Source organism: Callorhinchus milii, unplaced genomic scaffold, assembly GCF_018977255.1.
Source record: "Callorhinchus milii isolate IMCB2004 unplaced genomic scaffold, IMCB_Cmil_1.0 Scaffold2, whole genome shotgun sequence".
Lineage (NCBI taxonomy): Eukaryota > Metazoa > Chordata > Chondrichthyes > Chimaeriformes > Callorhinchidae > Callorhinchus > Callorhinchus milii.
Genome location: NW_024704743.1, coordinates 52,451,593 through 52,474,662, shown reverse-complemented (window position 1 = coordinate 52,474,662; position 23,070 = coordinate 52,451,593). Strand labels below are relative to the sequence as shown.

General features: G+C 38.2%; 1 protein-coding gene across 1 annotated transcript; it reads right to left on the bottom strand.

Annotated features, from left to right (window-relative positions):
* Positions 1-3,015: 3,015 nt before the first annotated feature.
* Positions 3,016-21,657, bottom strand: LOC103184821 (sodium-dependent dopamine transporter). The gene is made up of 14 exons (XM_007903030.1): positions 21,363-21,657; positions 20,371-20,502; positions 18,820-19,051; positions 16,406-16,544; positions 15,204-15,338; positions 12,795-12,898; positions 11,692-11,816; positions 10,919-11,031; positions 9,765-9,893; positions 8,416-8,515; positions 7,014-7,114; positions 5,948-6,115; positions 4,388-4,459; positions 3,016-3,039 (listed from the first exon to the last, which is right to left on the bottom strand). Exons 1-14 carry the CDS (start codon positions 21,655-21,657, stop codon positions 3,016-3,018), a joined length of 1,869 nt encoding a protein of 622 aa, XP_007901221.1.
* Between the last annotated feature and the right edge of the window lie 1,413 nt (positions 21,658-23,070).

Below are 23,070 nucleotides of genomic sequence, written 5' to 3'. Positions count from 1 at the left end.
CTGTTTAAACACTGATCAAAGATTAACCTATGATCCTCAGGTATTTCAGGCCAGTACAGTAGACTGAATTCTAATGATTAAAATGGTGCGAGTACAAATTGAGAAAAACAATACATTATGCAGTTTGAAGCCCAGATCCATGACAACATGCCTATGAAAGCACAAATGCAGGATTCTAAACACAATAATAATTTGCATCAAGAAAGCTCATTGCTATTAAAATCATAGCATTTCAACTCTGTTTCAAATGTTAATGTGAGAAACAAGTCTATATCAAAAGCATATCCAAAACACGTGAAGTAATTGCATAAATAATTATGACATTCTGTAGATCTTTTGAGACCATAAATGTTTATTTTGAAATTTCTTCTTCATTTTTGGTCGTTACATTTACCATCTCTATTAGTTGCAAAATTAGACAAAAGCTTTAATTTTCATGACTAAGATCAAATACAGGAACTCAAAACAGGACAGCATTTGTTTTTACAATAAGCGTTATTAAGACATTGAAATTTGCAATACATTTTGGACCAACAGATAAAGGATATACAGCACAAAAAATTAATCCAATATATGGACAATTCACAAGTTAAACCAAATGAAATTTGTATTATATTACATAAACACAGTGTCACATCAACAGTCTTCTTGGGTGGGCACTATCATTAAACGTTTGCAGTGCACACTTAATGGTGAATTTGCTTGCTTACTCAACTGAAAAGCATTATTCTTCAGTTTTTCTGTTCTATGGACAAATATAAATAAGATGCTTATTTTGTGACTTCTTAGATTATGCAACACAGCAAAATTAAACATCTATTAATTGTTTTGGGAAACAATTATTTCTATAATAAACATAGAATTTTAAGTCCATAATATAATTTTAAAAGAGAAAAGAACTTTTCAATATTTGCTGTGCAAGTTGTATACCCTCTTTGAGAAAAGGCAATGACTTAATTTTGCTGTATCGTTTTGGAAATGGGAGAATCATGTACTTTATTCATGAAGGATAGCTAACTTGCCATGCTTTTGATGAATTATGTACACATAGAATTTGATTTGAACTGAATCTGTACGTCAAAGATTCTGGGAATAGAAATGAACCTCAAAGGAAATGTAAAATGTCATGTGTCTAATACATTCTTGAATTTGAAAATGGACTGCGCATCTATGAATTCGCAAAGAGAGGATTTGCTGACGGTCATCCTGCAGTCACTCACTGTATATCTTATGTGTGAAACCTTACAGTATCATTGAAGCCAATCACTGAAATAACACATTGATATTTGGGCAAATTAACTGGAATATTACCGTAACAGTCTATCAAGTCAGTAAAACAGACACAGTTTCCTTTTATATTTGAAATGTATTTTCAGGGTGTAACAAAGCAGTTCCCTAGTGTATTAGCAAATAACATGCGTTTATTTAAACCTAAGCAGCATTTTTAAAAATTCTGTAACATAAACACTAACTTCACTGCAGTAGAAAAGAACCCTGGTGTTTGCACCAGACGAGATATGCCAGTGCAGTCAGATAACATCCCCTTTCACGGCTTGGAGGGGTTACACAGCATATACTGAATTCCTGAGATCAAAAGCAACACAAACAGAAATAAGAACAGTGCAAAATTGCCATTCCTTCACTGACACTTGCTGTTGTTATCCTGCCTCAAAAGCACCAATGTGGACTTTATATCGAAATTTAACCCTTTGCGTATTGTGTTTGGTTGGCACTTTTTCAAACATATTCTTATTTTCTCATATATTAAATCCACAAATGTTATAGACATGACCAGTCCTGGAAATGATAGATACAGGAAAAAGGAGAAAAACATAATCTGTGCCTTTCTGAGCATTAATGTGTAATTATCCTGGAGGTGTTAGACTTGCTATGTTTAGGTTGGCATAATAAGTGTATTGCTCAAAGGATTACCTTCTTAAGATGAACTGGGCTAAAAATCCCAGAGAGCAGATAAAACAAATGCAACTTACAGTCACAGTGTGCACTTGTTATACAACTTCTGACAGATATTCAGGTACTATAAATACATTTGTAAAGTTAGCAGTATTGCTCAGTGTGCTTTCACAGATAAAATGACAATTTTATTTAATACAGGAAACTCATCCATCCATTTCATAGTGAAAAGATGAGTTGCCTGCCTCAGACTGCCTTCATATCTGGTGAGATAACATTCTCAAGGCCTTTTATTGTATCACTAAGACAGTGTTTAAAATATCCTGAATGCTTGCAATTTCTAAATATTTGTCCTTTTTAATTACCTAAAGTGGCTTTGCAGATTAAGATAATAAAGGGGAATGCTGATATTAATTTGTTTTCTTTTTCTCAATTTCTGATAATTTAGTATTTATCCTAAAATATGAAACATAATTTTAAGATGTTCTATTTTTATAAACAGTTAAAGTGCACAAATAGATTAAGCTGCGGGACAATTAATTCAAAGGTGAAATACTCCATGTATCCTTTATTTCTTGAAACAAAACTGCGAACATGTCAGAGCAACAGTGCTTGAATGTATATCAAATGTTAAGCAACTATAGAAAGAAATGGCTTTTTAATCATTTATCGATAATTTATGGTGTGAATGAATGAACTGTCCACGTTTTTCATTCCAGAGTCAATGTTCATCTCCCCTTCCCCATCAAAGATGTTGTAATTTAAATGTATAAAAGCAAAATACTCGGCACTGTTTGTTTTAAAACCTTTGATCTGATAGTGCTCATTCAACATATGCCCATGGATAATGGAAATATCTTCCATTTCCTTTTGACAGTTACAGCGCCAAAGCAAGAAATGGAGAGATGTCCTCAGTCAGAGTACAAGTAGCATCAATTACAGACAGAATTTCACGTTTTCCTTTTAAAAAAAACTTTCAGAACAGTTCCTTTGTAGTTCCACTTGTGTACATACTTGTGTACTTCCACTTGCAGCCCATATTTCCACCATTGGCTCCTTTCTGTCCATATCTTCCATTTTTAATCTTTTCATTCCACATTTTCACACCATTAGCCAGTGTCGGAGCTGTTGATCAATTATGCAAAAGATAAAGTAAGCTTTTATCTCCCCTCCCCCCAAAAATGTTACATTGATCTGCTATATTGTGATCTGTGGAAGTGTTTAAATTAATTAACATGAGACAAATATGGTGTGAGATGCCACAGCTTATTTTAAATTGGCTAACATTAACCTAGAAGTTTTACTGGTGTCCCATGACCTCTTAAGTCAAGTTCATTACTAGCAATGTTAAGTACAAAATTCATTGTTGTTTTTATTTTCTCAGACAGCATCCACTAATAAATAGAACCAATTATTGACCACGGAAGGGTGTGATATGGAAAGTAATCCTATATATGATTTGGGGGAAGCACATGATTCCTGTAAGCAAAGACTATTTGCATGTCACAGACATGTTCGAAATAATACACTTCACTAAAAGATCCTCTGTAGAAGTTTTGCAATAATTAAATAACAACATAAAGCAGATCAGACTTCATAAATGTTACTTTCCCAAGGAATGCTTGCATAACGTCCACTATGTTAGTTGTGCTTTACATAACCTGACCTGGAAATGATGACAATGGAATCCTAAAGAGTATTCATTCTGCACCACTGCCTTCCATCAACACAAATAGCAAAAAATTGCAAGATGTATGGGGTCTGCATGCAAGGCCCAATCAGAGCATAGGCTGAGTGGCAATGGGCTTTAGAAAGAAGCCTACCTGGGTCACGAGGCCAATAGTGCAGCCTTATAGTGCAGTGCTATTGTATCTGTGGGACGAAATACTAGTGTGCATGTTGGTAATCCAATAAAATGCCATTGGCTGAGTAGCCATGGAGTCCAAAGGGATGGGGACCCAACACAAGGAGCCACCCAAGAAGAGTGGGACTTTCCTGGAATGGGACACTCCCTGCTCTTCTATACAGGGGGTGCCTATAGGATATCCCAGCGGAAGAGCTTCAGAGTATAAAGGACATTCTCAATGTTCAGTTTAGAGCAAAATAGGCCTGTTTCCCTCTGTTTGTCAATGCTGTAACTTCCTCTCACTGTCATCACTCTCATCAAAGATAGGGAATGCTAAGAGGTTAAGAATATCCTAGTTTCTTGAGGGATATCGGATTAACTCTGATTTTTGTGTGGAGCTAAGCAGGTATTCTGCTAACCTGCACTCCAATCAATGGCCCAGCATATCCAATAGGTGCCAGCTATGGGCTCCAATGTAGTTATCAGGACACTCAATCTAAAGACAACTCTGGTATGGACCAGCCAGGACTGGTGCTGATCTTTTCAATGTTCATTGAGATACACTGATCTAGACAATCCTTATCCAAGTTACTCTGAGCTCCCTTCATCAGTGGCACAATTACTCACGGTAAATTGGCGAACTTCTCCACGTTCGATGAGCTGATGCTCTTTCTCTGGCGTAATTGCATAAGCTAACCTCTGAAAGAACAAAATATACTCAGCTACTGTGTTACCATCAAAAAAGTATCTGATTCCAATGAGCAATCGCAAAACAATTGATTTTAAAATAATCTCAGGTCTGGTTAAAAAAGTAATAGATACATTTCTAAAATGTCTTCATGAATTATTGTAAGGGCAGTGTGACCCCACTGCCTGAGTTCATCATGGCTGGGCCAGCGGAATGTATTTGACTGCTGGTTAGTTGCAGGCCAGCTTCAGTCCGAATTTTTGATAAGTAAATGTGAAGTCCAATAGGCTCCATTAGCCAAATTCAGTCCCAACCATTGTGATAGATTCAAAGGAACATCACACCTTTGAATGAGTCGATGTCTAGAGTTATTCACATGGAACTTTCATCATTGCAATAAAGAATGTGTCAGCACCAGTATTAATTAACCTATCACGCTTCATAATTTTCGCTAGCACTAAGTGTATGTATTTAGGTTGACACATATAAAATAACTTCATGTAATCTCCTTAATGGTATATAAGCATTACAAAGCTACATTAGATGAAATATAACATTTTAGCTGGTATGGAATCAGTTTTACGTTGGTGCTTTATGATGGTGACGTCTTAAAATGCTAAACGCGATTGAGAAAATAAACCCAGAACAATACTTTAGGTATGACAAGATAGCAGGATAAGAGAGCACAGGTACAGAGATGTTGTGGGCAATTTTAGGGTAGAGATAAGGAAGTGTATCTTTTCAGAGAATCTGGAGTGGAACAGGTTAGGGTGATAAAGATTAATACACTGGACTAATTTAAGAGTCCTGTAGCTCAGTGGTTAGAGCACTCGCTTTGCAAGCGAGAGACCTGAGTTCAATAACAGGCAGGGCGAAATCTTGGGCAAGTTTCCTTACTCCACACGCCTAATAATAATCCCTCCAAAACCAAAAACAATAATAAATTGGTCATTTTCAATCTACGACTGTTTGTGGGACATTGCTGTACGCAATTGGCTGCCGCGTTCGCCACAAATATATACAGTCAATTCACTTTACAGTGTGTTCTGTGAAGTGCTTTGGGACATCCGCCCGACGTGAAAAGCGCTATATCAAATGCAAGGATTATTATTATTATTATAAGAGGAAGAGTGTGTTCTGAAAAGATGAGATCAAATGTATTGAATAAAGTCCTTCATCCAGACTTGTCTTGTGATCTTGTAAATTCATTCCTCCTCCACAGCAAGGGTTTAAAATGAGAAAATCAATAAGAAGAATAATCCTAATTAGAAGTGTGTGCCACTAGTTGGTAATTTCACTGACAACAACAACAAATTGCATTCATGTAGCGCCTTTTATGTCAAGAGGAATATCTCAAGGTGTTGGTGAGGCGCCCATTGAAGGATATACAGAGATGGGAAACATTGAACCAATTGGACCATGTGGCCTCTCCAAGGGTAACTAAAGACATATTTTTAAAGAGTAGGAAAATAAGAATTATTTGCTGACACCTCACTGACCTGACGCAGGGATCCTCGCAGGCTGGCACATTTGTACACTGCATAAATGGGTACGGCTGCCATTGAGGATATAGCAATACACCATCCAGTGGTGTTAGCCCAGTCTGGGAAGATGTAATTGTCATATTCTGTGGCTTTAAATGTCGAAATGCTGACGATGACGACAAACTTCAGGCAGAAAGAAAGAGACAAAACACAGTTTAAGTGCTGCAATCACAATAATGTGTTGAATCTTGTCCTGCACTCAAGCTCTATGGAATTCAGCTGTAATGCTGTGCCACTTGGCATATAGACAGGGTACTGGCTAGCTATTGTGCCTCACTACAACCCAGGTTGGGACTTTACAGCTCCCAAGCACCATGATACAACAAGACTTCACTGTATTGGGGTGCCAAATGCGATGTTTGATAGCAGATTTGATAATTACGAAATGTGTTATCGACTACGTTAGAAAACTTACGAAACATCGCATTTTTCCATCAATTCCAAAGGAATGGCCTCGGGCAATGAAGCCACTATTGTTGATCCCAATGGCTGACTGTGACATTTTCGAGCAGCTTTATGGGATATCAGTTTAACTCAAATAATGTCACATCTACTTCTGTGACAGTAGGTGGACCCAGATTTAGGAACATAATGTATTCATTGAAGCTGTCTTCAGTTCAATGAGAGTGCAGATAAATGCAGTGCATCCATGATGTGATGTGTTTCATTATAGAGCTAATTCTATTATAATTCTTCCTACACACTGGCCTCACATAAAATTGGTCAACTTCCGGGTCATCTAGTTGCCACTGATATGACCTCCTGGTGCTGTGCGCAGAACCAACCAGCATGCCGGAAGTGAACCAGTTGGTTGCACATATGCGCAGTGAAACTAGCCATTGTGGACTTGTTTTAAGGCAGGTTAGGAATTTATGGTCTGCCAACTACAGCTCCACTGTATTAACTTAGTCACTATATAAACAATGCAACTCCAGCCTGTCAGCACAATACCTGTGTAAGATGTAAAACTAACAGCGAGCATAATTTTTACTTTCTTAAAACCACAATGTACTGGACTCACCAGAAGAAAACAAGGGCTGACAAACTTCCAGCAGAGCCTCCAGTACAAACCAGGCCGTTTGCCTATCATTTTCTCAATGTCGTTGCTGAAACGATCAACTCCTGAAAAGGAACTCATGATCAACATGACATGTAAAAGACCAGACCTATTTTCCTTTGAATCAATTTTAGCTCAGTTTTCATATCGTGCATCAAGAGAGAAAGAGCTACGATTAGCCAGACAACCGCAGCTCACTTCACTTTGCAAGCGTAAATAATCTGGGTCACTGTAGATGGTCAATCAATATTACAGCATGGAAACTGGTATTCCTGGATTGTGAGTGACCATAGCTTCCGATGGCAAACGCTGAACATGATGGGTGCTAAAGGTGCAGTATTCTGTATTGTGCTCGTTTTTCAAATGAATCCATGGTCAACAGGTACACGTTCTAACATCCATCCTGAAATAGAACAGCAAATACTACACACATGACCCTGTGTCTCATAGATTATAAACTAGGGAGGCAAAGTATCAAAATATGAGGCTGCTCAGTTGCTGCTGGTTTATGTGTGTTGGTAGAAGAGCAATTTCCATAATGAACAGAGTATCCAGTGAATATTATTTATAATAATAATAATAATCCTTGCATTTAATATAGCGCTTTTCACGTCGGAGGACGTCCCAAAGCGCTTCACAGAACACACTGTAAAGTGAATTGACTATATTTGTGGGCAAACGCGGCAGCCAATTGCGCACAGCAATGTCCCACAGACAGTCATAGATTGAAAATGACCAATTTTTATTATTGTTTTGGGTTTTGGAGGGATTATTATTAGGCATGTGGAGTAAGGAAACTTGCCCAAGGTTTCGCCCTGCCTGGACTTGAACTCAGGTCTCTTACTATTTAATAATTAACTAGAATTATTTTCACATGTATTGGATTTTTCTCTGCATTTTAACCTTTGTGGTTAAAATATAACCTTTATTATAAGAACAGGTCATAAAAGCATCAGCAGTAACAGTTTTCATCAAATTGTGACATTCCCTCAGTTAATGGCACCCTTGACATCCATAAGCGATTGTGCGAGAGTGGTTTTGAATTGCTCTCCTCTTCACATTACCTTCGTGAAAAAATTGCTGAGATCAGATGCAATTTTTTTGTGAATATATACACACAAAACCTTGACCACTATTCCATGCCCTGTACTTTGAGCACCCTGCTTTCCATTCTACATGATGGCTTTTGAGTGTAATCTTTGATTAGCCCTGCATTAGAGGTAGAGGATGACAGATAGCCAATAAACCACAGTCATTCTCTCCTTCTCTGTATTGCTTGTTTTATAAAACATGAAGTATAATTAACAGGATTTTCTTATGTCTAGATTAAAGAGAATTTCAGGCAGGAATCCATGTGTTTTCTTACCGTAAAACCAAGAGACTCCAATAGTTTCTATAAGTACTCCAAACAAAATGGATGTCTCAGCTGCAAATTTGTCCAGTAAAGTGAATACGTAAATACCTCCCTGGAAAGAAGACAAGAGAGTTGGTAGCAGAAAGGACATCGTGTGTCTTAATTAGAGATATACAATTATGAGATTCCTATGAGTTGTACTCTCAGGTTAGGTGTCACAACAATTTACAATTCACCCAGCTTTTCACATTTTTCACACTTTTGAGAATGAATTAATCTTCAAACAGAAGTACATTCTACTGAACTGTCCCATAATCTTACATGTTACAATGAGAAATATTTATGTATTTAGTGGTATCTCTCGGCGATCTCTTCTTGCTCTGATTCATACTTTAGAAATATTGGGGTCTAAAGTGTTGCATTTTTTAATTGGATTGCTTAATCAAGCCATTCCAAACTCTTCCTGGTAACTGTGATTAAATCACACTGGAGTGGCCCAACGCCAATACAATCTAATTCTGAAGGAGATCCTGTGTGGCTGCTCTGGAATCTAATGAGATTCTAGGGAATTAAGAAATATCACAAACTAGATTCTGAAGTGTGAGTTGCCTTGGTAGCAAATATTGTGCGTAGAGTTCATTTGACATCGTGAGCAATAACAACAATAACTTACATTTATATAGTGCCCTTTGCGTGCGGTAGCATTTCAGAGCACTGAGCAGGGCAAATCTACCCATAACCCACTGTCTCTATCTGATAGCTATTGTGACATTTATTGATACCATTCTAACTTCTTACAGACATAAGTTTAACCCTGACCTTCCCCTTCCCCATTACTTTAATGAGTAGGTTGGTGTTATTTGTGTTATATGAAACAGGCTGCACACACTGAGTGCTCTGGTTTTCTTAAAAGCTCCACTACCTATAAGCAGAATATCCCTATGGATGTGAGTGAGACAGTGTTGACTTATGAATCTCACTCGTGCCAGAGCCCTCAGTATAGGAACGAAGTGTGAATTAAAACCAAACTGTGTACAACAACAAATTACATTTATAATAGAACCTATACTAAATTTCTTAATGAGCTGCAAGAGGTACTATCTACTCAAATTAGTCGCTGCACTGAAAATTAGCTTGTAAACCAAGCTAAACGAGGTTGTAATTTTTTGGTTTATTGCAGTGCTTGCTGTAGCTATCACCATCATCTGCATTTGTAGAATATGATAACAAAAATGGTTCAAGAAAGTACACTAAACTCTTGTTCTGAAATATACACCCCGGCATTAAAGATCTAGACAATGGGATATCTGCAGAATAACATAATTGTTTCATTATTAGAGTACACTGTACCAGTGACTTACATTGGTTACGCAGAAGAGAGATACCAGAAAGGTCGTAACAATGATGAAGAGTGTGAAGATCTCTCTGTGATTTCGCAGGAATTTGAATTCATCCATGAGTCCAGTAATAACTGATTCCATGCCACCCATCTGTGGGTAGAGGAAAAAGAGGCATTTGGAAAGCAAGAATGCTTATGACTCGCTACAATACCAGAGGCATTTAACAAATTTAACACATAAAGGAAATGCACAATGTCCTACTATTTATTGAGAATTACACATTCTATAACAACACAGAAACAGACCGTTCGGCCCAGCTAATCCATGCCTGTGTTTATAGTCCACACAAGCCTCCACCCTCCTAATCTCCTCTCCCATTATTCTATATTCCTAAAGGAACAAATAAACTGACATCCAAAAAAGGTGAATTGGGCCAAAGTCACATCTTCACTGAAATCTTATATAGTAAACTACTGATAACTCGGTGTTCCAATGGAAAAAAGCTTAAAGGCGTGTTAATCAGGAGTGGTGAATCAGGGACGTATATAAATACATAAATAAATGCATTTAGGATATTGACAACTTGATGACTGAAGCAGTACTGGCAAGTTAAGACAGGGTCGAGTTATCAGGAATTGTCTGTACTTGATATCCCTGTTAAGTAGATTCAACATAGTTTCAACAACTAAGTAACAGCTACTACACACTGTAATAATAAATGCATTGGGATGTGACACGCAGGCCCACAATATAAGTATGGTGTGGCCACATTGCCCGAAGCTTGGATTGGGACATCTGCAAAGGACCTCAGCAACCTCATAGTTTCTCAGTTGTTTTGTTTTGGTGGTCCCAGAGAGAATGTTGTTCTGGTGATACATTCTCCTAGGTAATAATAATAATCCTTGCATTTGACATAGCGCCTTATCACATCTTCGAGCCGTCTCACACTTCACAGATTTTACTGTAAAGTGAATTGACTGTATATTCTGTGGGCTAGAGCAGTCACCAGAGTCAGGTTATCACCAACAAAGCGATGTCGGTGACATAGGACTGAATCAGACACCTCCGGCAAGAGTTTAATAATTTTTTCAAAGGAATCGTAGCAAAATGGCATCAGTACTACGGATTAGAGGTTTGATTTCTTTATCGCAGCGTGTAACATTCGATGCACTCACCGCACTGTCAAGCCCCAGTGTCAGGAGCATGATGAAGAAGATGACTGACCAAATCGACGATCCAGGAAGAGTAGCAATAGCTTCTGGGTAAATGATGAAGACCAATCCTGCTTCTGTAAGTGTAAACCGTAGATTGTCAGTGCTTTAATTACATTTTCATTTACATTTAATCACATTCCGTTGCGGGGCAAAACCTTAGGCAAGTTTCTTTAGTCGATTGGCGGATCGCTTTCCGGGGGTAATAAAAAGTCAGTCATCCACAACTGTTTGTGGGACACTGGTGTGATCAATTGGCTGTCGTGTTTCGCCCACAAAATGCACAGGCAATCCACTTTACAATATATTCTGTGAAACGCTTTGAGACATCTCAACCACATGAAAAGGCGCTCTCTCAAATGCAAGGACCATTATTATTATTTCAAGACAATATTTTTTTTGGGGGAACTGTGAGATGTATAGTGCCTTTTCATACTATCCTTTTTGAAAGAACGTTCATTTTGTTGCACTTACGATACCGAGGAAACATCTCAATGCGCCTCACAGAAAATACTGTAATTTGTTGTGACTGTTTTCGGTTTTCAAAGGGAAATATGGTAAGTTATTTTAGGCACAGCAAAATCCCACAAACAATCATGTAAGTAAAAAACAATTTCTTTGAGGACTGTTGACCGGGATACTGTCTTTAGAGGAAGGCTACGTTAAACAAATAAGTATCTGATCATTGGTGTGATGAGGTGAAGGGCTATGTACAATGAGGACTTCAGGTAACTTACCTCCAGTGGCTACATCCTCCAATGCTACGCCGTGACGATTTGACATGTAACCCAAGAAAGAGAAGACGACAAAGCCAGAGAAAAAACTGGTCACCGAGTTGACAGAACTTGTAATGATGGCATCCCTGAAAACAACACACAGCGTCACACACATTTAAAAGGGACGGTTGTGAAATGTATATAAGCCAGGGACTTATGAGCTTCAGCTTGGGCTTTGCTTATTTTTTAGCCCGATGTGAACTCTTTGAAACATATTTGGAAACACTCCACAAAGATGTGCGGTCATGCAGGGCCATCAACACTGGGAACAGTTGAGCTCCTGAAAAAAATCACCCTTTTTATAAAATATACTAAAATAAATAGAAATAAGACACCAAATGTGTGCAGGTCAAACCAGCAAACATCTGCAGACATGTAAATGTAAGTGGGACTTAACAGTTTTTTGTAAAAATCCAGAGCAAATCAGAGCTTGAGGGTTAAAGATCAGAATTTTCTCTGCTTAATTGATTTCCCCATAAAGTTTAGAAAGGCTTGATTTGAGTTCAAGTTTTATGCCCATTTTGTACTCCATTTACCATCCTTTTTCTCTCCAATTATTTGGTTCTAATTGTTATTGTTGTGAAGCATGCATGAAATAATTCACTGGCAGTCAGTCAAATACAACAACAAAACAACTTGCATTTATATAGTGTCCTTCATGCCGGATGGCGTCTCAGAGTGCTTATTTTGTTAAATAATCGTAATTTTAAGACAATTTTAATATATGTAATGCTTTTATCGGCTTTTCAATACTAATTTCTCTTTACAATCTCCTCCCAATCTTTAATCTCCTTGGGAAAAAAATAGCCTACTTTGCCTTGATGTATTTCATCCTGTCATACTATTCTTGTTTAACACCTGATCCACATTCAATGATGGACAAAAACAAAATACCCCAAGTGCACACTTTAGCAAAGAAAGGCTCTGTTCGGCTGTCAATGGAGGGCAAGAGAATAACCCAGGTGGGTTTAATAATAACCCAGTCCACTAAAGCAGCTTTCTGGGAACTCCGAGCGCTATTAGAATCATCTCAAATCAGAATTTAAACTCACAGCATAGCTTACCTGTAGCAATTATTATTAAATTTGTTATAACTTGCAAAGGCTATTAGGACACCAAAACCCACTCCAAGTGAGAAACATATTTGTGTGGCTGCATCTATCCAGACCTGAGAACAAAACACAGATATACAATGGAGAGAAAAAGAGCTGCTATTAGAGATAATTGCAGGAACCTATTCAGCATAGAGATGAAAGAATATTAAAATAAGGGCAATTTTGCAATTTGTTGTTGTGTGCATCTGTACAGCCTACTCTGTGGGTGACTGTTCTCTGTTTAGTCATCTGCAAACAGGAAAATGATGTATAAATTGATAGCTTTTGTACATATATCTTTGTAAAACTTTACCATGTTGGAGTGAGAGAAAAGTTGAACTCGAACGCTGCGTAATATATTGTGGCAGCCATTCAATAGATCTATGAAGCAGTTGGGAGGTTTGTGCGGACGATATTGATCAACATTATTGAAATTTATAAAATAATTCTGTCATATAAAGTCCTGCTTTACAAGAAGCTGAATCTGTGTCCAATTTCTCACTAGAATAAACTGTTCAAAGAGACAGATCACCTTTCTCAGGTATGTATATGAGACAGCAATAGTGTTTAGCTAAATATAGTACAGCATTTCAGCCTGTCTTTGTGTTACTATTCTGCTAATGATTCTTTTCACAAAATAAATTGTTCAGCTACTGTAACTGTGACAAAACTGACACAAGAGCCACAATCTGAACATTTTGTAAAAAAAATTGTATCACTAGTCATTTTAATTTTAACACAATTTTATGTATGTAATGAAGAATCTGTCAATGCTTTTATTGGCTTTTCAATGTATTTACTGGGTCACATATAAATACACATAAATGGATTCATCTGATGTTAAATAATTTACAATAAAATACTACCCAACAAATTTCCCAGTGCGGGACTCTTAATATAATTCTTGACATAACAGAAGTCTTATCGAATATATGGATAAGCATTAATAGGGACCAGGAAAATAACTTAAGCTCAGTTCAGGCTTTGTAGCAATTTTTTTGAGACAGCCTGTTTCTGCCAATGATTGATAATTGGTCTAGAATACAGTAAAACACTGCATAACTAAATGCCAATTAACCATATGTTTGTTTAACTGCAAAGGCTGCCTATGTAGGAGTTGGATACGGCTGGTGATGTACTGAAAAAAATGGCTACTTTTGAGGTTGCCACCTTGGTTTCCAAGCACACCCTGACCTGTGCTCACAAACTTGTGTGTAACTTGTCACATACACATTGCTGATATCTATGGGACATCATCAGAAACCAAGTCAGCAACCTGTGTGTAACGAAGGTAACACAGGTAAATCTTTAGAAATGTTACACTGATATTTAGGTTTAGAGAATGAGATATTATAGAGGTAGAGAAAGAGAATCTGAACATTAGTAAGACTCTTGGGGAGACAGAGAGACAAATACAGAGCGAGACACAAAGATAGAGAAGAGTTGAAAGGGATTGACAGTCAGACAAAGAGAGAAACAGAGTGAAAGAGAGCCACTCAGAGAAAGAAAAAGGCAGGTGAAAAAAAACAGAGACAGAGAGTCAGTCAGGAACTGAGAGAGAAATGCGCTTACAAAGTGTGGTTCTACAGTGACAGCATTTCTCCTGATTGAATAAGTTTTAGTTAACAATATAGCAATTTGTATTTTGGTGATGTCCGATTATCCGCACTGTCTGTGTATCGACAAAGAGCCCAGGTCCCAATAAGTGCAGATAATCAGCTCTCTACCAATAATACCAATAACAGGGGATCTCACTGAGCTGTAAAGGAACATGTCCTGTGTTTGGGTGAATGTGGTGTGGAGAGCTCAAGTGAGATTAATTATTTTCTTGGGTTGTTTTCATCATATATTTTTGGAAGAACCTTCCTCTGATTTACTTATGAATAATATAAACTTCAGAGAATTTGCATCAGACACTTGGGAGAGTTCAACTGCTGGTGTTAAAGGCACTAAACATTTTGACTTAATGATATTTAAAGGCACATGCTCAATAATATTTTAAAGTAATTTTGTTTGTTTCCTTCAGAACATTTCTCTCTTGCTTCTTTCAGGGTGATGTCAATTTCTTCCCCAAGTCAATCGCCCGATTTTATTAATTCATCAAATGAGTGTTTAACTCCTAAGGAGGATCTGCTACTGGTAGAGAATTGATGGGTACAATGGCTGCCTTCTATTCTGTCATTTTCTGATACTCAGTTTCTACTAAATGTCCAAGTGCACAAAAGATATGATAAACAAAATTATGTAATTAATTGCAAATACCATGTCTATGTTTAATATTACATGCAGAATAAATGATTTACCCACTTACTTTTTTAGAGAGAAAAATTGTAGTTGTCCAAAACAGACGTACTTACATTCTGATCTTTAAAGACTTACTGAGGGTTTACTAAGCTGTAAGAAGTCAACACTTAGATATGCTTTGATTCCATCTATGGCCCCAGGCAGAGTGACTCCACGAAGCAGTAGAATGGTAAGAACCACATATGGCATAGTCGCAGTAATCCAGACAACCTGTTATGTGGCAGGATACAATATCACATAATATTTATGAAATAGGGCAATTTCTTGTTACCGGCAGTATTTTGTAAAAAAAACTTATCTTTATTAAAATTTAAATTATTCAAATAATGATCTCTTAAATTATCCGTCTCCATTACTGAGCACAAACTATGTCAAAGACAATAATTCCTTGGACACCATTCCACAGTATTAGTCACTCTCCACTACCTGGCCCAAGGAGCCATTCTTCATGCATTAGCCAGACAGTGAGGATTGGCAGGTTATTTGACAGGGTTGAATATTACAATGAATATGGCAGTTTCAGCTGGGGTCACTAGATAGCAATTGGGAGAAGGTCACGGGCCTGATTTTGTTTTCTCCCTCTAGACATAAGGGCTTGACCCAATTGTAGCACCACATTGACATGCACAAGATCAGTTAAACTTGTTGCACAGACTTGTGGTCCGGTCTGTATGGTTCTACTGCTACAACAGGTTGTGGCTCCACCCACTGGACCATCAGAGTCAGTCTTCAGTGTATTGTAGAGATCTGGTTGCTAATTATACTCTCCATAACACTGATAGTTTACTCATACTCAAAAAGGTCAAACGAATTGTTAACACGTGGCAGAAGTGTATAACCTTTCAGAAAGGCGGGCAGTTTAGAAACAGTCTTAAATACACCTCTTGGGAGCTTTGGTGCATGGATCCCAGCCGGATGAGATGGAAGTCTCTTCTCTACTCTTGTGGTTTATATAACAGGGAATGCTTTTCTGCAGCTGAGGGTGAGTAGAAGGAGGTTCACTCTGATTCATGCTGTACCTCTACCTCACCTGAGAGTGCACATTCCAACTTCTCAGACTTGTCAACTTTGATTTCACTAAACCATAGTGTTTAACCTGCCATGTTTGCAATGCATTAACTGGAGTTGTGTTAACTTCCAATTGTGAATAGTGAAAACAATCTAGTTTGCAGTATTTCTAAAAAATAATCTCATTTTTTTCATTGAAAGCTGGGAAAGTATGAACTGAAGTCCAGAAAGTAAAACTCATTGATGCCCTAGAATCTAACAATGTTCACCTTGCCAGATGTTCTGACTCCTTTCCACAAACTGAAGTAAAGGATAATGATCACAACCAATAAGCAGGAGGTGAGCTGCCATCTGGGCAGGCCGATGTCATGGATTCCCGTGCTTTCATGAAGGTGAAGAACCCCACGCCTGTTTGGGGGGAAAAAGGTACTTATAATGTGTACTAATGCTGTGGCATTTCACCCACAAAATACACAATCAATCCATTATATTCTGTGAAGTGCTTTGAGATATCTCAATGATGTGATAATGTGCTATATCAAATGCAAGGATTGTTATTATTATAATATTATTATATTGTTGTAAAACAAATCTGGCTTTGTAACTTCGCTCAAACGTGGTCAGGGCTTATGACACTGCAGCAAAGGAGGTCTGAGTGTTTGCTGCTCTAGCATTATGTACAATGTTTGATAGTTACCCTCTGTAATCAATCAGCCAGTGTCACTGTAAGCCATCATAAATATTTTTCCAGCCTATTTCTATTTTACTGATCAAGCAACAGGTCTGAATGGATTAGTTTGTTACAAAGGTGTCTAATTTGTGTTATTTCATAATAGAATTCCTTAATAAGGAATCTGAGTAATGAAAAGTAATGGATTTGCTTACCCCACTACCCACTGCCTCTGCTCAACTGCTCCAAACTCCTGCATGTCCCTTGCGCCCTCCATTGCACCATTGGCTGCGCTTTCAGCCACTACACCCAGAAACTCTGGGACACTTTTCTTCTTTCTCTCTGCCTTGCCCCCTCCTTCCCCATCTTCAGGTCATGCCTGAATACCTTTTTTCTTCGACTGTGCCTACAATCACCTCCCCCTCCCCCCCGGCTCGGTGTCATTCTCCGCCATTGTCAAGCACTCTGGGACTCTGCCCTGCATGAGGGGCGCTATATAAATGCAAGATGTTGTTGTTGTCATTGAAAATGGAGATTTATCAGGGAAGTGGAAGTGTGTCATGCTGCTTCTCTACTCCAACACAATTTACTTCTGGAGTAAAGCTCCTGTGGGTGGACGGATGTTCTAACTGGATTCTTGTTTAAGAAATCTGGTCATGTAATACCACCAATTATCATAGCTGTTCTAATCTATAGTCGTGTATAATTTATTTGAACAGGTTGAGAGTGGTGCTGTTCAGAGAAGTAAATAATTCAGGTAACTGATCAGATGTTAATTCTAATCATTGTCTGTGTTAAATGATATTAATTCAGTATGGGAACAAATATACAGTGCAATGTAAGCAAAGCATGCAAACAGTTCAGTTAGGCTAACTAGTTGGTTAGGATGAGTGGTTACAATGTTACAGGTTACAATGTTATTAGAATCATGGAATCATAGAATTATACAGCACAGAAGGAGGCCATTCGGCCCATCCTGCTTGTGCCGGCTCTTTGAAAAGAGCTATCCAAATCAATCCCACTCTCCTGCTCTCTCCCTATAGTCCTGCAAACTTGTCCTCCTTAAATAATTATCTACTTCTCTCTTAAAGTTGTTATCAAATTGGCTTCCACCACTCTTTCAGGCAATGCATCCAGATCCGAACAACTTGGATTATTTAAATGAGAACCACAGAGTGAAACCATATTAAGTGGAAGAACAAGGATTAGCAGCTCACTTCAAATACAGTGTGATTGCAAGAAGTCGAATTGAAAGGTGAAACAGAGGTCAATCTTAAAAATCAGGTAAACGCACATTGCTCAGTACCGAACTGTTATTAAAATCAATTTTCCTGACAGAATTTAAGGGATGAGCAGTAAGCCTTCCCCTGACAATTCATGGAGAGCTTTCTGATTGACGTGACAAATTGCAAGTGAATAAAATAGTTTGTGTTGATGTTATTGAATGGAAATATATAAAATATTTAAAGCACTTTTCATTTAGCAAAAGGAATAACTTGAATTGGAACTAATCGGTTAACCATCAGTTTTGACAAACTTTCTGTCTTTACAATGAACAGTAAAGGATTTGCCGAATAACATATTTGGGAACCTTTTTCTTCGAGATTGTGTTGCAAGTTTTTATTTTAACTTCATATGGCTAAAGCCTGACGCTTGAGGATCTTTTTAATTATAGCAATGTATCACAGTGCGTAAGGGGAATTATTGTTATAAAATGGATTATACGAAGAGAAACAAGAACTCCCCTTGACATGCTGGCAATCTAGTTTAAGTATTAAATATCAATGTTACCAGTGTTAAATAGTCAGATCAGTGAGAAAAACTACTTAATTTTGTCACTTTTTAATTACCTCACCCTGGTTAGGCATACATCTGCATACCTCATCCAAATTTCTCGGTAATCAATGGTAACCTGTGATACCATAATAAAGGATTATTCACCTTTAATCAAAAGCAAACCTATGAAGAACAGAATCTAATAACAAGAAAGGCTGTGATCAGACTACTACTTACTCATAGTATTCAGCTGCAGGATTGTTTTTATACTGGTAATATTTTGTGGGTGAGTTCTGCTTGGTCATGTTGGTGAAGTCAGAGCAGTTGGGGCTGTTCCAACTGTTGTTACAGTGGATCCAGGGCAGTTCCATGGTGAAGGATGAGAACAGATAGTAGAGAGCCCAGGCGATAATTACATTGTAGTAGAATCCAACATATAGTGAGATAAGGATAACTGTGAAGCCGACACCTAAAGCAAGAGAGCAGATAACATAGAAGAAATACAGTGCAGCTTTGTCTTGTTATTTTTACACTGGAACATCATACATGAACAATTTTCAATTAAAGTTTAAAATGACAGAAAAAGGTACAGATAGAAGCTGATCCCAATTTAGGGGGTAATGAATGGACAAAAACATCAATAAGTCCCTTAGGAAACAATGCACAAGTATAACACCACTGTGTGTGTGTATATAGAGAGAAACTAAATATAATATTTTTCCCTTTATAGAAGGGACACCACGCTCCAAAGTTTATCAAAATGGCCTAAAACAATGTGTTTGGAAAAAAATTAGCTGTTTATTCCATCATAGAAACAGGAGGATGCCGTTTAGCTCATTGAGATCTTTTAATCCCATTTGCCCATCTTTTCTCTATACCCTTTAACATCCACCCTTCCTCCATCCACTCGTCCATTTCACAATCTGATAGCTTTAAGGATACTATTTCCTACTGTCACATGACTGCAGTAAATGAATATAGTCTCCCTTATTGCATTTATAGTACAGAAGTAGTGCATCAAGCTGTGTGATAGCAGGCATTTGAGTGTAACTTGGAGTGTATTTGAAACAATGTACGGAGGAATACAATGGCTGAGGAAAGTCAATCCGCAGAGAAACCTGTAGGAATGTTTTAAACAGGTACTGCCTCTTATTATAGTGAATTCACAATCATCATTTTATCCATGGTGATTGTTGGTCAGGGCACTGGGAGAAACTCCCTTTTCTTTTCGAATAGTGGCAGGGATCTTAAAGGTCCACCTGAACAGGTAGACAGGACCTTAGTTTTATGTCTCATCTGAAGGACATCTTCTCTGACATAATGCATCTCCATCTGAGACTGTGAGTTCCAAGTGCCAGCTTGGGGCTTGAACCCACAACCTTCTGACTCAGAGGTCAGAGTGCTACTAGCTGCGACACGTTGACAATTGATTTAATGATTCACCAAATTCAATAAAAAAATGTGCACTGTGTTTCAAAATTCCTGTGATAGACCCACAACAGTTACAATTACATTCACACTGTCTGGCTGCAGCACTACAAGAACATTTGCTGTAGATAATTCTTAAGTATTCAGAATTCTGCAATTGCCAACTGTTATTACTGTTATTAATACATGAGAATTGTTCAAACGACATCAGAAAGACCATCTGGGATATTGGATTTAATGGGAATAGGGGCATTGTGAAGATCTGTTTTCAATTGATTTTCAAATACAGTATACCCTTCCCCCATGGAATACTGCAGAGTTAAGGGGTTAACTAATATCCTGGCAACTGCAATAACTTACCTTTAAATATGGGGCAGATCTTCCAAACTCCTGCGGCCCCTTCTCTGTTGAACTGTCCTAGTGCCAATTCCATATAAAAAAGCGGCATCCCGGCAATGAACATAAAGAACAAATAAGGAATAAGAAAAGCACCTGTAGGAAAATGATTAATAACTTTTCAGATTGCTAAACACAGTGATATCGGTGATTTCCACAAATCTCAGGCTGTGCATAAACCTGTCCACAACCATACGCACACACATGCACGATTCAAGTTTTAACCACAATTATTTTTCAATAAAAATCACATTTGATTAGATCGGACAAAGTGGCTTGTGTAATAGGTTCTTACAAACATCAGTTAAAGTATGTTCTAATGTTTATTAATTCACTTCTTCGGAATACAAACTCTATTTGTGGAAACGAGTGCATTTCGCCCACAAAATATACAGTCAATTCACTTTACAGTATATTCTAGGGACTCCTGTAGCTCAGTGGTCAGAGCACTCGCTTTGCCAGCAAGAGACCTGGGTTCGATTCCAGGCAGGGCAAAACCTTGGGCAAGTTTCCTTACTCCACACACCTAATAATAAACCCTCCAAAACAAAACAATAATAAATTGGTCATTTCAATCTACGACTGTCTGTGGGACACTGCTGTGCGCAATTGGCTGCCATGTTTAACCCACAAATATACAGTCAATTCACTTTACGGCATATTCTGTGGAGCGCTTTGAGATGTCTAGAAGACGTGAAAAACACTTTATGAAATGCAAGGATTATTATTATTATTCTGTGGAAGCACTTTGAGATGTCTCAACGACGTGATAAGGTGCTATATCAAATGCAAGGATTATTATTATCATTTCTCTTTGTGCAAATTTACAAGTGAGGGGAGAGAGAAAGAGAGAGTGGAAAAAAAAGAATCAGAGAGTGATTTATAGAAAAACAGAGAGACAGAGTCGGAATTTGTAGAGATTGCTTCAGTTCTAACGCTTGGAGAACATTTCCTACCTCCGCCATTCCTGTAGCACAGATATGGGAATCTCCAGACGTTTGCCAGGTCCACGGCAAAGCCAATGACAGAGAGCAGAAAGTCGATCTTCTTGGCCCAGATCTCCCTGCTCTCGCTCTCACAGTCCCCTTCTTGGTAAGGCTGTGGGGAGCTGGTCAGGTTGGAATTGGTTAACTGAACCCCATTCTGCTCCTTTACCAGGACGAGCTCCACCGTCTTGGTCTCCATGGTGTTGAACTCTTTGGCTGGAGCCACAATGGCAGACATGAAAGCAGATAGTTTGGCTTTGATCATGGGGGTGGGGGGGGATGGGGGGGGGGGTGGGGGGCAACAACACTCCAGCCACCTCCTCACTGGGCTGTCAGCAAGAGGCACAATCCGAACTGAGACACACAAGCAAACAAGGGATTCAATGACAACCTTTATATATATATACATACACATATATGTGGGGCTTTCACATTTTAATAATCCATAATAATAACAAACTGTACAATTACTTAATTGCAAGGAAAAGATTTACTATAGTATACGATAAACATTTAATGGGATTGTAAATGACAGGTGTGTATGAAGTTTGTATTTTCTTTTACAATGTATGCTGTTAGCACGGTATACTTATTGCACATGTTTATGTTTCTACGTACAGGCTCTCATCTTTTTTTTTCTAATTGTGCAGCGAACGATCCTGGCAAAGGAATAGGTTTTCTCTTTCTAAGCAATAATAATGTTTTTTTGGAAATACAGTCACCACCACAATTTGTAGAGTTAGCTTTGAAATAGACGATTCGGTTACATTGGGCGCCCATAACAGTGACATGTTGTCTCGAAACAAATAATGTCAATGCAGAGCGCCCTAAATCGGTTTCGAAAAATGGTTAGAAATGTCTTTAAAAGGAAAATATCAGCAACGCATTTACTGGTTAGAAACATCTTTATCGGGAAAGAAACAACTGGTTATGTACACACAAAAAAAATGCTTAGAAACATGCTCAGAAGGAAAATTTCACAACTTGTCGTTGAGAAAGAGGGTTAGAAACCAGTTTTAGAGGGAAAATAAATAAAACCTTGGAATCGTTTAAAGACAAAGGGGAAAAAAAATAAGGTCCAGTGTTGTCTTTGAAACGATTCTCAAATCGAAACCCACCAAATCTGCAATGAGAGGAAACATCCGATGATTTGGCAAAGGGTATAAAACTGGTGTAAGACTGGAATCCTCTGCAGAGTCACAGTCACTCTGTGGAGTGAGGAAATTGTGACATGAAAACTGTGACCTTAAATCAGGTGAAATTAAACGGAATCGGAGTCCCTTTTGAAGCGGACGAAAACCACATTTCGTCGGTCCAGCGGCAGTGTGTCCTCTGTTCGGAAACTGGAAGCAACACATTAAATAGAAATGGGTAAACATTTAGCGGCTCCGGTGCATATCAATGTCTGAGCGCCTTTCAGCCTCTCGTCGCTGCGACTACAGCGATGTGCCCTCTGAATGGGGAAAGGCGACAAAACGTGGGTTTAGTTATTGCACATTTCAAAATGATCAAAAGCAGAACGCAAAGCACCGTCTTTTTTTCCCCCTCCATCCAAAAAACAAACAAACAAAAAAAAAAACCCTTTTCCCCTCAGTTTACAATTTTTTTGAGGGATTGTGAGAAATGCGAACAAGAGCGTCGCGCCTCGAACACGAGGACCGACAGTAAATACCTCTCT